General features: G+C 42.0%; 1 protein-coding gene across 1 annotated transcript in view; it reads right to left on the minus strand.

Moving 5' to 3' along the window:
* Window positions 1–3,552: 3,552 nt before the first annotated feature.
* LCP1 (lymphocyte cytosolic protein 1) overlaps window positions 3,553–15,990 on the minus strand; it is a 54,084-nt gene continuing 41,646 nt past the window's right edge. Inside the window, exons 14-16 of the mRNA XM_012465167.2 lie at window positions 12,016–12,139; window positions 8,739–8,863; window positions 3,553–5,351 (exon numbers count right to left, since the gene is read on the minus strand). Coding sequence (XP_012320590.2) covers window positions 5,219–5,351; window positions 8,739–8,863; window positions 12,016–12,139 — 382 coding nt within the window. The 3' untranslated portion in view covers window positions 3,553–5,218. The remainder of the gene's footprint in view (window positions 5,352–8,738; window positions 8,864–12,015; window positions 12,140–15,990) is intronic.

The raw sequence follows: 15,990 nt of genomic DNA on the forward strand, positions 1-15,990 counted from the left end.
ATCCGCCTCCTAAGTTCAAACAGTTCTCCAGCCTCAGCCTCCTAGTAGCTAGGATTACAGGTGTGCACCATCACACCCAGCTAATTTTTGTGTTTTTAGTAGAGACAGGGTTTCACCATGCTGGCCAGGCTTGTCTTGAACTCCTGACCTCAAACCGTGCCCAGCCTAAATCAATTTTTTATTTTTTACTTTTTCTATTTAAAAATTCAGAAGGAGTCTAAATCAATTTTTTTTTTTAAATTACGAAGCTGTTATTAAAAATCTAGAAATGTGTCTGGCTCTGTAAGGAACATCAGCATGAGTAAGACCCAGTTCCCACCCACTTCTCATTCATTACAACTGAATTCTTCCAAAAACTTGTGTTGATCCTTCATTCAGAATTATTTTTTTCCATGAGCTCCTGTGACAATTAATGTATAAATTTGTGATTGTATTGATCACATTCTGCTTTTTATTATGGTTTGTGTGTGCATGCATGCTGGTTAACATGCTCCTTTAGACATAAAACAGAGAAGTTGGGATTGGCTAGATCATCTGTCCCTGCTTAGGGTTTTTAATAAAATAATTTGAGGAAACTTAAGAGGATCCATGTCTTACCATCCAATGTGCAATATTTTTGCTAGAGCAGGAACTTGGTAAATACCTGTTGAATTAAAATTAACATTCTGTGCTCAAGTAGTAGGTATAATATTATTTATTGTGGCCTTATTTTTGGGGCAAAAGATTAAAACAACCTAAATATCATTTTTTATTTTTTATTCTTATTTTTTTGAGAATGCAGTGTCTCTCTGTCACCAGGCGGGAGTGCAGTGGTGCCATCTCGGCTCACTGCAATCTCCGCCGCCTGGGTTCAAGCAATTCTCCTGTCTCAGCCTCCCAAATAGCTGGAACTGCAGGCGACAGCCACCATGCCTGGCTAATTTTTGTATTTTTAGTAGAGATGGGGATTCACCACAATTGCCAGGCTGGTCTCGAAATCCTGACCTTGCTGGGATTATACAGGTGTGAGCCACCACGGCTGGCCAAAAACAACATAAATACCTATTTAGAGGTCACTGGTTAAATAGAGTTTGGTATGCCTATATAATAGAAGACCAGGTACCTATTGGAAAAATTGAAGCAGATCTGTGTATACCAATATGAAACAGCCTCCAAGACAAGGTCTTAAGTAAAAAAATGGAATGCAGAGTGATGTTTATGGTATGCTAATATTTGTTATAAAAAAGATGTTTGGGTGGGATATGTGCACAGAATATTTCTAGGATACGAAAGAAGTTGGTAACAGTGATTGCTGATTAGCGGGGGAATTTGGGTTGTTAGGACAGAGATAGTGGTGGATTGATAAACCAGCTCTTCTGGGATAAAAAGCCCTATCTGAGCCGGGCGCGGTGGCTCACGCCTGTAATCCCAGCACTTTGGGAGGCCGAGGCGGGTGGATCACGAGGTCAAGAGATCGAGACCATCCTGGTCAACATGGTGAAACCCCGGCTCTACTAAAAATACAAAAAATTAGCTGGGCATGGTGGTGCGTGCCTGTAATCCCAGCTACTCAGGAGGCTGAGGCAGGAGAATTGCCTGAACCCAGGAGGCAGAGGTTGCGGTGAGCCGAGATGGTGCCATTGCACTCCAGCCTGGGTAACGAGCGAAACTCCGTCTCAAAAAAAAAAGGCCCTATCTGTAGAGTTTGATAATTTTGGGGGTGTAAATATTTCCACCATGGCCCATGTGAAGCTAATGAATGATAGTTTAACAATAGGTGCACACAATTCAGTTGGCTCTAGTGAGCTGATATCAGCTGGTTTCAAAGCACACCACTAGGCATGGAACCGGGAGGTGACCTGCTTTCTACTGTAGACCTTTTGGTGCAATTTAAATTTCTTATGCCACACTTGGATTGATAATTTAAAATGTAACAATACAATTTATATTTCAAAAAATTATCATGCTTTTTCTGGTGAATTCCTTTAGTCTTCTCTTCAAGATGGTCTTAGTTTTCTGGCCTTTTCTGAACCTTTTCGGTCTTTTTATTTATGAGAATGATCAGTGCAGTCTAGTACAAATGAAAAGAAACAGTATCTGTAGCCTCTTGATATGTTGGGAAGACAGAGACCTCCTAAGTACAGAAGGTGCAGGAGTGTTTAGGCCACGAAGGAGCTACCTCCAAGAAGTTGCTGGTAAAGCCGGGACACGCAGTTTGGGCACAAAAGCCCAGCTTCCTAGCTGCTGTGTGAGTGGGTGACTTCTCTGCAGGTCAAAGTGTGACCATGCCAAATTGATGGCCAGCTTCTCTGTCACAGCAGCCCATCCAAGGAAGCTGGCTGCAGCAGAACTCCTCCGAATCCCCCCTGAGCACCCCCACTCCTCCCCAAGTAAGGCCCAGCCACGCTGGAGAGGCGACCCGGGCTCTGCTAACCCCAAAGATACCTCCTCAACTCAGTCTAGATGTTGTTTTGCACCAATCCCTAAGTCTGACTTTTGTTTATGATTGGGTTTGTTGGGGCTCAGAAAAAAATGAAACCCTACAGTGTGGCACTTTGGTTTGCAGAGTATTTTGAACTAACGGAGACTGGAAAGCCTCGAAGGCAACCTCAGAAACAAGGGCTCCCTGACCTTCTCCTGCCCTCCTGTCTCCTGCCCTTCTTTCTCCCCTGAAGCAACTCATAGAAAGCAGAATTCTTCTTCCTCAAGGAGGGTCATAGAAACTAGAACCCCTTTCCCCCAAAGCAAGCCACAAAACCCTGGAAAAATTACTCTACCTCCCCTGCCTTTCTGTGTAGACACTGATGGTAAAGAAATTCTCTGGTCTACCTTGCCTGATAGTTGGTAATAAGACCCTCGTTCCAGGGGGGTCCTGCCCTGATCTCTGGAGGAAAAAATGCTATAGACGGAGCCAAGAAGAATCTGAACAGACAGACCTTGCTGGGTTTCCCCTTCAGTTTCTTAACTTTAGATCACAGCCTTTTGCCCAATCACATTTCTACGTGGCCATTCGTTCTGCATTAAACCTAAGCATAAAAATGAGCAGTTTTCCCTGGATCTTTGGGTTTTCATTTTGAAAAGCTCTCATGTCATGTAAAACTTTGATTAATTTGTCACCTTGTCTCTTGTTAACCCATCTTTTGTCATAGTATTGGCCATGACCCTGATGATAAGTGAGGAAAGGTTTCACACCTCTCCACCCCTACAAGTTCAGTGTATGACTGAGTTTGGCTCTCAACTTTAATTTTATTCCATGTTTTGCCTAACTGAAACTTATTCTTTAGTTTTCAGCTACACTATTTTTCCTCAGACTGTTTCCTGTCATAGACTCTTCTCTCACCCTGCCCTTCTTTTTATCACTTGTTACACCTGTTATTCTAATTGTTTAATTTCTGTCTTTCCCAAAACAGGCATCAGCTGAGCACACTGCCTGTTTCATTTACAGGCACATTCCTAAAGTCTTGCACGATGCCTAGCACATACTAGGCACTAAAAGCATGTTGGTGGAATGAATGAATGAACACTGTTAGCACAATGTTAGCAAACTTCCAGAAGGAAACACCCAGAGACACCTAACATAGGGAACATTTTATTTGGAAAGATTTTGAGCATCATGCTCGTCATTTTTCATTAAGGCAGTAACATTCTTTCTTCCTGGAGGAGAATGGGGGAAATCGTCTGAGGCTACAGCAAGGTCAATCTGAAGTCAAAACCAACCACTTTGCATTCAGAAGCAGCAAAAATATTGGTTATGGGCTGGGAGGAGCCACATATTGGCTTTCTGAGTCCACTGCCAAGGAACAGATCCAGAGCAATGCGTTTCAATTGCTTTGAAGAATGACTAAGTTCTATTACATACCACTACTAAAGAAGATACCTCATTGACGAACCCTTTCACCGTGATAGTGGGAGTCTAGTGTTGGTTCACAATGCCCTGTTGCTTTTTAGCCTTCAGTTGATTTGGGGGGAAATGGCTTAACCTATGAGAGCTGCTCAAATTCATTCTGTTCTGGTTTTGCTTTGGAATTCTTTGTCCAGTAAATTAGCCCTTCATAACGCAATGCCACCATTTCTTATCTAGCATAGATTCATTCTACCCTTGACAGCTGGCTAGGTGTGTGTGTATGTGAGTGGGGGTGCTATTCATTGGCACATAGTGTCCCCCCTGGAGCTTAGGGGTGGCATAAAGCCTTTATAGTACCGAAAAAGTAAACATTGATAATATGGCCTGGACAACAATCAGATATGCTAAGCTCTAAGAGCAAAAGCAAGGCAGGATTGCCTCCAAATATTGACAGATATTAGCCATACCATAATAACTAGATCTAACGTGAGGGGCTAAATGCCTGGAGAGGCAGCACTCTAAAGGATGCTTATAGCTCCATGCTGCCCCCAAGTGACTTGATGCCCCATCACACCCTCCTTGGATCCAACCCGTCCATCGAGATTAAGGCTCTAGAGGGCAGAGTATTCAAGATGTTAGATCTGGTCCGAACCCAGATTCTAGAGTTAAAAACAGAGGGATTTTTAGTGGCTGAAAAAAACAAAACCTGATAACATTTGGGACTCCAGTTTTGAGGAAAGCCTCTGATGATGAGGCTTACTTCTGCAGGCTACCAGAGATTCCTGGGACTTCAACAGCTTGACCGACTTATCAGACGCTCCAAATGGCCCAGAGACAAGGATGGCCAGAAGAGATGGGCCCCCCAGAAGGCATGGTTCCAAGAGTGTGAGGAGCAACGTCATGGGAGGAGGAGCAGGAAGAGGGGACAGAAAGAGAGGCCTGCAGCGGATCAGATGCCGACCTCCAGGAACAGACTTTAGGGCAGGCATGATGATTCGCCTCCTGGCCCTCATCTTGAACAAAGAAAAGGGAAGCCACATGTTGCTGGTTTGAAAGATTACATCAAAATTAATAACACTGCAGCTTCTATCCTCAACTAATAGCAAAAGCAAGAAGGGCACCTGGAAAACAACCTCTTTCTTTTCCTCTAGATTTTCGAAGAAGGAAATAAATCAAGAATAGAAGCATATGTATAGAAGGCTGGGCCTCCTGCAAAGAATGAAGCACTTTTTGTTAAATACAGGAGAGGCTACTTGGCTGCACTAATATGTGCTTTTTTGGAATCTTGTAGAATGTCACCAAGTTGAACTTTGGAATGGCTTGAGAGGTCCGGGGAGCATCTGTGCCGGGCAGTCAGGAGGGAGTGCACCGCCTCCCGCCCGGCCCCACTGGGCCTCACACCCTCTTCATTCCTTTCCCCATGAGGCAGGCAAACACGGTCATGACCATTTTGGGGTTCACTTCAACCAGGTCTTCTGGCAGGGCATACACTCTTGCCCCAATTTTTCGGGCCATAGAGATGGCATACCTAAAAGAGAGAAAAGAGGGAAAATGAGAGCCTGAGAAACACAGCATGAATGGGAGCCTGGGGGATCACAGTCACAGTCTCTCCATAGTCAAAACAGAACTTACTCCTGCAGTGGCTGGAGGCAGTCACCAGCATCCTCATACTTCTGTGGACAAATTTTGGCTCAACAAAAGCTTCTGACAAAGCATCAGACTTGCTGCCTAGCCTCGTGATCATTATCAAGTGTATTATTTGTCTTTGGAGAACTCTTCAACTCCTGCATTTTTTTTTTTTTTTTTTTTTACATTTTTTATAGAGACAGGGGTCTCACTATGTTGTCCAGGCTGGGCTTGAACTCCTGGCCTCAAGAGACCCTCTTGCCTCAGCCTCCAAAAGCACTGGGATTATAGGCATGAGCCACTACATCCAGCACATGTGGCACTTTTGATACTCACACCAGGAGTATTCTCTTGGGCTACATAGCAGCACAGCAGAAAAAGTCACAGAACTGAATAAAAATGTGTGCTAGGAAAAGTTTGCAGACTGTATTTCAACCACAGTAACATTTTTACAAGGAGCAAAAGAGGAAAAACGCATCTATAACATCCTGACCGTACACATCAATTTTTAAATTCTTTGTTCCATTCCAATTTTTGCCCACATATATTTGTACTTATTTATGCTACTATAATATAGAGTAGCCAGAGATTCATATTCCATATTTTCACATAAAATTATAATAGCTGCATCAGAACATTTTTGCTCTACTTGTAGATATATGAAAATAAATTTTATTGATTGTAATTTCTTTTCCAATGAGCCCACACTACTACCTGGAAGTTCTTTTATTATCTAGTGACCTCTTACTGTGGCTACACCAGACATTCTTCACTCTACCCAAGTCCACACTTACTACCTTCTGCTCTCCTAAAATTACTTTACTTTTACTTTATTTATTTATTTGTTTGTTTGTTTATTTATTTATTTTTGAGATGGAGTTTCACTCTTGTTGCCCAGGCTGGGGTGCAATGGCACAATCTCCACTCACTGCAATCTCCGCCTCCTGGGTTCAAGCAATTCTCTTGCCTCAGCCTCCTGAGTAGCTGGGATTACAGGCACGCGCCACCATGCCCAGCTAATTTTTTGTATTTTTAGTAGAGATGGGGTTTCTCCATGTTGGTTAGGCTGGTCTCGAACTCCCAGCCTCAGGTTATCAGCCCACCTCGCCTCCCAAAGTGCTGGGATTACAAGCATGAGCCACTGCGCCTGGCTTACTTTTACTTTATTGACCAAATTATATTAAAAGCATCAGTCAGGAGTAGTCCCACTTTTTCTCCTTGTCTATCTCTCAATAACTCCCTCCATATTAATTATTAACGAAGTAAAATTAATTTTTTCCCCGTTATGAAACACAGAGAAAAATTGTCTGAAAATTATAAGGGAGCTTCAAATAAAATCACACACAGTTTTGCCACCATTACATAACCACACTTTGCATTTTGTGTAATGTCTTTCACCGCTTTTTCTAAGTAATTTTGTATCTTGCCCTCACAGGAGAGTGCTTAGGAGTGTGGGCTCTGAAGTTGGACTTTGAATCTCAGCTGCACAACTGAAAAATTGTATGGCCTTGGAGAGTTTCTTTTTTTTTTTTTTTTTTGAGACGGAGTTTCACTCTTGATACCCAGGCTGGAGCGCAATGGCGCGATCTCGGCTCACCGCAATCTCCGCCTCCTGGGTTCAGGCAATTCTCCTGCCTCAGCCTCCTGAGTAGCTGGGATTACAGGCACGCGCCACCGTGCCCAGCTAATTTTTTGTATTAGTAGAGACGGGGTTTCACCATGTTGACCAGGATGGTCTCGATCTCTTGACCTCGTGATCCACCCGCCTCGGCCTCCCAAAGTGCTGGGATTACAGGCTTGAGCCACCGCACCCGGCCGAGAGTTTCTTAAACCTAATCACATTCCCCTTGAAAATCTGGGCTGAAGGCTTTTTACAACTTGTGGGTCTTCATATGTGTTTTTCCTTCTGCCTGGAACATTCTTCCTCTCTCCTTCACCTGTCTACTTCCTTCCTACTTGTCTTTTCAGTTGAGCTCAGCTGAGCTGCTATTTGCTCTAAAGAGCGACAGGCCCCTTTCTGTCTCTTTAGGAATGCTCCATACTGTCCCTTCCACCCCTGTCATCACAATCTATTGTAATTTTAGTTTAATTATTTATTTCTTTCCATTAGATTGTGTTAAACATCTGCATACCGGGAGCATAAGTTCCCACTTTCCCAAATGGGAAACAAAGAGAAGGGCTTTATGTGGTGGGATCATAAAGCAGGGATGCCCGGCACTAGATGCTTGTCACTTCCAGACCTGTGCTATGGGCCGAATTGTGTCTCTTCGAAATTCATATGCTGAAGTCCTAAGCCCGAGCGCCTCAGATTGTGACCCTATTTGGAAAGAGGGTTGCTGCAGATGTAAATAGTTAAGACGAGGTCATGCTGGGTTTGTGTGGGATCTTAATCCAATAGGACTGGTGTCTTTCTAAGAAAAAAGCGTCACAGAGAAACACAAAGGGGAAGACAGCCATGTAAAGTCAGACAAGCAGGAAGAATGCCACATGGAGACGGAGGTAGAGATTGGCATGGGGCAGATTCTAGAAGAAAATCATCCTGCCAACATCTTGATTGCAAACCTCTAGCTCCTGTAACTGTGAGAGAAGAAACTTCTGCCACCGGCCGGTGTGGTACTTTGTTGTGGCAGTCCGAGGAAACTAACAGAACCTGATCTGAGAAAAGCACCTGTCTGGAGCAGAAGTTCATAAACTTTTTTGCAAAAGACTAGATAGTGAACATCTTAGGCTTTGTTGAAACTACGCAACTCTGCTGTAGTAGGGAAGCAGCTACAGACAAGATGTAAATGAATAGGCTGTGTCCCAATAAAACTTTATTTAGAAAAGCAGACAACAGGCTGGATCTGGCTCAGAAACTGTAATATGCTGACACTTACTCTAGAGGAAGCATTTGGCAGGTGATCTGAGTGGTAAACACAAGACAGTGGCTCTCACGCTGGCGAAGGTTCTGGTGTGGAACTCTACCTCTTTTCATTCTTAGCCATGAATATTCATGAATGGGGCATTTGATTAGGAAATTGGTTTTATGAAACTACAGGCTTGTTTATCAATTACAAGAATACTCTTATTATTATTATTATTTTGTCTTGCTCCCATTCTGGCACTAGGAGCTTTGAGCTACTATTGCACCATATCCAAAATAGTGGCGATGAGACTACAGTAAGTCATGAGAAGGAAAAGCATGAATAGTGAAAATAAAGTGTTTGCACAAAAGCATGAGCATTAGACTTTACAACCACCTAGCTGCCCATTGGGTCTTTTCCTCCTGATCTTAGGCTTATTTACATACTTTGCATTGTTGAGTTTCTCATCATCATTCAGATTTTCTGTCTTCAGAAGGTCATAGTTAATGGAACCTGGTTGGATGGCATCAATGAGGTCCAGAACAGGCAGACTTGTACTAATCTTTGGGTCCTACGCAGAGAGAAAGGGAGGGTTTCATTGATGTATCCCAAAGTTACTCCCATTCAGCTCAAAGGAAGTGGGTGGCTTTTTCTTCTTAAATATGTAATATATACAGCCTGGTCTTGGAAATGCAGCAGTATTCCACATAGTGTTTCAAATAAACTGTAGTTTCTGTAGGGGCATCAGTAACTTCCCAGAAAACCCACTGTCTACCAACAGCAGGTAGTCATTCCCAAATAATAAATAGGAGGAAGTTAGCACAACTGGAAAAAGACACAATGTTAAAAGAGTGGATTGTGTCAAGCATATGGAAAAATGCTCAGCACCACTAATCATCACAGAAGTGAGGACCAAAACCACAAGGAGATACCGCCGCACAACATTTAGAAGGGCTATTATTAAAAAGTCAAAAAATAACAGATGTCGGTGAGGTTGTGGAGAAAAGAGAATTATTATAATTCTTCAGAAGGTCATAGTTAATGGAACCTGGTTGGTGGCAGAAGAATTATAATTATTATAATTATAATAATTTTTTGTTATATATTGGTAGTAATGTAAATTAGTTCAGCCCCTGTGGAAAGCAGTTTGGAGATTTCTCAAAGAACTAAAAATAAAATTACCATTTGGACTAGCAATCCCAATACTGGGTACATACTCAAAGGAAAATAAATCATTCTTCCAAAAAAGCACCTGCATGCTCATGTTCATTGCAGCACTATTCATAACAGCAAAGATATGGAATCAATTAGGTGCCCATCAACAATGGACTGGATAGAGGAAATGTGGTACATATACACCGTGGAATACCATGCAGCCATAACAAAGAATAAAATCATGTTATTTGCAGTAACATGGATGCAGCTGGAGGCCGTTATCCTAAGTGAATTAATACAGTAACAGAAAACCAATAAATACTGCATCTATTCACTTACAAGTGGAAGCTAAACATTGAGTATATATGGATATAAAGGTAGTAACAATAGACACTGATGATTACAAGCAGTGGGAGGGTGGAAGTGGGTTAAAGGTAAAAAACTACCTATTTGGGTGATGGGTTCAATAGAAGCCCAAACCTCAGCATTGCACAATATACTTTCATAACAAACCTGCAAATGTATTCTCTGAATCTATTTTTTTTTTTAAAGAGTGGGTTGTGTTCATTTTTAAAAGGGCTTCACATAAAAGGAATGTGGGGTTAGTATGACGTTTCCTATTGGTACACTGTGTGGCCTCTATGACTTAATTAATTCTGCAACGACTTTCTAAGAAGACAGGAGAAAATGAGCCCAGAGTGTTACAAGGAGCAAAAGAATTGTCAAACCGTCCTAAGAGTCAACCCCAGCATCGCTTGCCAAACCTTGTCCCCTAAGAACACCCCAGAAGCCACAGCCTAATGTAATGGGCTGGAGCAGCAGCTATTTTAGGAATAGCTAAAATGGCAAAGCACACTGGTCACTTTGTATTAACACCTAAGTGACCTATAGATACACTACACTCTATAGCCTCTCCCCACGGGTAAAAGGCATTTTCCTCCCGTTTGTGGATCATCACATACAGTTACTAGCCATACTCTCAGAAAGCTACTTGAGCTTTGACATCCTCCCCTATGAAATGAGGAAAACAGTAAAGCCAGCTTCACAATGTCAGCGAAGACACCCTGAGACATGCACAAGGAGCCTCTGGTAGCCAGAGTGCATTCGATATTTAGAGCTCCTTTCGATTTTGCTTTTCTTTACTGCCTTTCCAAATCTCTTTCTGGAAGAATCTTGTATCAGTGACCAGCATCCACTCCTAACTCTGTTCAGCTCTCCAGACTGGACAGTAGGCTGGAGATGGAGCAGAGGTGACAGCTGTCTGTGATGAGCTCACAGCAGTGGACACTCCTGTGACAACCCTGCCCTGACAGTATCTTCTGCTCCTGCTTGTAGAAAGAGATTTTAATTTTTTCTTGATTTCGAAACACAGAACAGATATCACGATGAAGTGCCGCACCAACCCTGTTAATACAACTCTGAAGGGGTTCCTCCCCCTTATCCTGACCTTCAAGCTAGAAAAATGTAGTTAGATGGCAGAGGCATTATTATGATAGGGATCAAGTACACAGGTCCCTCCAGGAAGAATACAGTTAATGTATGAAACATGAGGCAAGAAATCTAATAAAATGCTGCTATTAATGAAAATGGGATTTAGATAGAAGTACACAACTGCTTTTTTTCAAAAACATTACAAGGAGATCTTTGAGCATTTTACATGTCACCATTATAATGTTAATCTGAATCATGGAGATGTGCACATTTTACAAATGCTATCATATAGTTTATGTTACTTTGAAAGAACAATGCCTAAAATCTTGCTTTTAAAATGAGGGGTTTTAAGTGGGAACTAAGCACTGGGTACACATGGACATAAAGATGGGAATAGGCTGGGCATGGTGGCTCACCCCTGTAATCCCAAAGCACTTTGGGAGGCCAAGGGAGGAGGATCTCTGGAACCCAGGAATGTGAGACAAGCCTGGGCAACATAGTGAGACTTCATTTCCAAAAAAAAAAAAAAATTAGCTTGGAATGGTAATGTACACCTGTAGTCCCAGATACTCTGGAGGCTGAGGCAGGAGGATCACTTGAGCCCAGGAGGTTGAGGCTGCAGTGAGTCATGATCATGCCACTGTACCTCAGCCTGGGTGACAGAGTGAGACCCTGTCTCAAAAAACAGATATAAAAATTAAAATTAAAAATATGGGAATAATAGACAGTAGAAACTTAAGAATGGGGAGGGAGGGAGGAGGACAAGGGCTGGAAAACTGCCTTTTGGGTAAGATGCTTCATACCTGGGTGATGGATTTATTTGCACCTCAAACCTCAGCATCACGCAATATACCCATGTAACAAATCTGTACATGTATCCCCAGAAGCTAAAATAAAAGTTAAAATTATTTTTTAATGATGGGTTTTTATGATTAACTATTATGGGAGAAAGTATTGAGAAATTCATCAGTGAAATTGCTGATGAACAACAAAACAATAGCGAGTCATTTAAGCAAAATCCAAATGGGAGGGGGATCCTCAAATACCTAACACTGAAGGTCACTCGAACGTGTAACGACAACAATACAGATAGGCACAGAGCTCACATGGCCTCTAGCTGAAAACAAAGAATTTTACCTTGAAACTAGAGATTGATGAACTTTTCTCTGCTTCCTTCAACGTTTCATTCACCCAGTTGACAATAATGTCATCATTGACCTTCTGGCCACCACCAATTTCTTCGAGGATATTCAGTGTATACCTGAACAAAATAAAGAATGATTTCTGGAGAATAGTGGCTAAAACATTTAATATGAACAGAAAGTAGCTAAGAATGGAAATATTCTTTTCAGGTATGCCATAGAAGACAGTCTGGATACTATTACATTTGAGAAAAGCAAAGAATATATAACAACATTAGTTCCTTTTAGAATAACTTAAGATGTGACTTTATGGCTGTTACAATGAAATGCAAAGCAAATATCTCCTTCTAAGCACGATCATTGCTCTGAGCAAAAAGAAAAAGCCAAAGAGAAAAAATTCAAGGAAAGGAAAATGAAGCAAAAGATTCCAACCTGTGACAATTAAAAAAAAAAAACATAAAAATCAAGAAATAACTCAATGTTGGAAAAGTTGGAGTAGCCTACACGATAAAGAAAAAGTATAAAAGAGTTTTTTCCCTTATATACATAAAAATGTAATCTTTAGTCTGAAGGTAACAATTACCTCAGCTACCTACTGTTATGAGAATTGGTTTGCTTGTTGATTTGGAGGGGTTCGGGGACATTTATTAAGAAGATGCTTTAAGCTCCTAAAATTCCAGAGTAGACCGGGCACTAGTATTCCCAGCACTTTGGGAAGCCGAGGTGAGTAGTTTGCTTACACTTAGGAGTTCCAGACCTGCCTGGGACAGCGAAACCCAGTCTCTACCAAAAACACACACACAAAATTAGCCAGATGTGGCAGCGCTTGTTTGTAGTCCCAGCTACTAGGGAGGCTGAGGTAGGAGGACTGCTTGAGCCTGGGAGGCAGAGGTTGCAGTGAGCTGAGATAGTGCCCCTGCACTCCAGCCTGGGCAAAAGAGTAAGGCTCTGTCTCAAAAAAACAAAACAAAACAAAAACACATTCTCTGGAGCAGAGAAGAACCACCATTCTCTAAAGCTACTCCCTCTGAAGGGGAGATAACATGGGAGAAAGCCAACCAGTTGAGGAACACAGGGGCTTGTTGACTTCATGGTTCAGGTTTACAGGAGGGGATCAAATTACACATGAAAGACCTTCAGGGCTAGAATTACAGAGTGTGCTTCTCAAACTGAAACTCAAGAATCCTGTGACTGAATCTCATCTGACCTGTCTACCTAAATTCAGGTCACCCTCCACTTGGATGCTCTAGGATTTTGCTTATACAATCCACCGGTGTCTTCCTCTAGTTACTGCTTCTATGAAAAGTACAGTTCTTCCGTGACTTTCCACATGGTTTTCAAGTTTAGTCCTTGAAATAAGAGCAATGCCTTTCTCCTCTAGGTTAAAGCACCTTCCTGGCACTGAAGAGAGGAAGGAAAATGGCTTCTGTAACTTTTCTTTATCAAAATTCATTTAACAAACTGACAGTGACATCCTATCAATTACACTTCCCAAGTCTCCCTCAAATCAGTTAGCTCTTCTTCATTCTGTTTTTCCTCCTCACAGAATTTCCTTTCTGAAGTACAGTTCTGGTCCTATTTTTATTTTTTATTTTTTATTTTTTAAGAGATGGGGTCTCACTATGTGGCCCATGGCCCAGGCTGGAGTGCAGTAGATATTCAAATTTGCAGGTATGCTCATGGCTCACTGTATCCCCAAAATACTGGGCTCAAGCAATCCTCCCACCTCAGCCTCCCCAGTATGGAATGGACCACAGACACATGCCACTGTTCCCTGCTTGGTCACGTCATTTAAAGTGACTTGACATGGCCCAAAGAATACAGGTAAAGCTCCAGTATACAGCACACAAGGCCCTTTACAATTGGCTCTAATGTCCTTTTCCAGCACATCTGTGATTTCCTTCTTCCCTCCCTGCTTCCTTGCCCATCCTGTGACACATATACACACACACACATACACACACACACACGAAGACATATATGCATTTCAACCACACAGAACCATCAGCAGCTCCCCAGCCGCACCTGCATCCTTCTTCTGCCTCCTGCTTCTGGGACTCAGCTGTACTCACTGCCTGGGCCCTTTTCCCTTATAGTGAATTCCTAATCTTTTGAACAATCCTCAGCTCAAGTATCATGTTCCCAGCGTACACAGTGTATTAATCATTATTGTTACACTTGCTTCAAACCTGTTTCCCAGAACTTTTGATGACATTGGCATCCACCATGTGCCCTCAGACAGGGTCCACGTGCCCTGTTTATCAGAGGATAGCAGACTGCCTAGTACTACTGGGCATCTAGTAAATGAAGGCACAGAGTGGCAGGTGAAACAGAGTGAGTTTCTCCCAGGGAAAGCAAGGGGATAATAAAGATGTTTAGTCTGGGCCCAGATATGAAACCAAAATGCTGAGAAATCATGAGTATAAATGGGATAAGTGCAGACAGATTTTCAGAATATTTCTAGTTTGGAAAAGATCCTACTTTTGATCTGTTTATATAGGTTACATTTTATGGCATAACTGGCTTCTTATTTCTGGATAGCATGCATATTAACTTATTAGCATTTACTCTAACATCAAGAATTTCTGCCTAATGAACATCTGAATAAAAAAATGGTAGGTTAGTGCTTGCTTCATTAGGTCCTCTCTCTATATAACCTGATGGAACAAACTAAGTTTAATCTTTTGGTAGCGTGTCTTGTCCCAGGACCTAGTTCTCACTGCCCTTTGTCAGGAGTTGCAGCCCTGTGTTGTGAACACGCTCACATAAACAGCAGCAGCGTTCTTGACCCACCTCCTAAGCCTGAGAACTAAATGGTGCAGAGAAGCCCACCTTTATACTAAAGTCTATCTGCAAAAATAAGCTACCAAGGAGCGGGGAACCTCATAGAGGTATGGAAAATTGTGGAGGCAGCTTATTCCATTCTGGGGTTTGGGAATGGCCTCTCATAGTGGCACAGAGTTCCTGTGAACACAAGGCATCTTTCTGCCACCTCAAGTGAGATGCAAAGGTTTGAAATGGAATCAGACACCCATGTGTAAGTACAATGATTTTTTTTAAAAAAAGAGAAGAAAGAATAGAATTAGGCTGGAGCCCCCATTCTAGATTGTATACTAAGCAATTGCTCATCTAAATACAGATACGAAATGTAAAACAAAAACTAATTTGGCCTGTGTCTTTCTAGATTTTTCCTTTTGAGAGAATTACTCCATATCATCAAATCTGCTTCAGGATGACTGTGCTATTAAATGGAGCCCTCCAGACAAGATCTCAGTATTACCACTGTTTGCAAAATGTGCTGTGCTGAAAAGCTCTTTGTCAAAATGAAACAGCATTGTGAGCTCCAGCTTTAGCTAGTTCCTCCTTCAACAAAAGAGGATTGACAAGGCTTGGATGTGCGGCCCTAGAGGGATGTGATTATCACCTGCTTACTTTCCTGCCTTCCAACACTGTTTTATTTATTAACATTTGGCACAGAGGAACAAACCTTGGTGTTTTGGTTTTCAAGGACCCATCCTGACTTCACCATCCACAGCCTGTTTGATTTGGGGAGAGTTCCCTATTTGTCTGCTTTGGATTATTTGTTCATTTGCTTGAGTAGCGCTATCATTGCTATGTGCCAGCAGCCTGCTTGCTCCAAGGGTTTTATCTGCAAGTTTATGCATACACTATTTGCCAACTGTCCACCCTGAGAATGATTTCCAGGCTACTGAAGGGGAAAGGGAAGTTTAAGTACCTATCTCTCATTTGTTCTCATGGAAAAAAATGACAAGCCATTTATTGTCCAGATAGATGACCAAATTAGCACATCAGCACAATTCAATAAAATAAATTCCAGCCAGAACTGGCTGTAAATTTAATAGATCTTTTCATATATGGCATGCAGAGAAAAAAAATCCCTTCTGGTGCCATTTATATAATTATCAGTCATTATTTCTCCTTCTACAGTAATATATTTCTCTGTCTACTT

Source organism: Aotus nancymaae, unplaced genomic scaffold (genome assembly GCF_030222135.1).
Source record: "Aotus nancymaae isolate 86718 unplaced genomic scaffold, 86718_ANA_hifiasm-v0.15.2.pri h1tg000009l, whole genome shotgun sequence".
NCBI lineage: Eukaryota > Metazoa > Chordata > Mammalia > Primates > Aotidae > Aotus > Aotus nancymaae.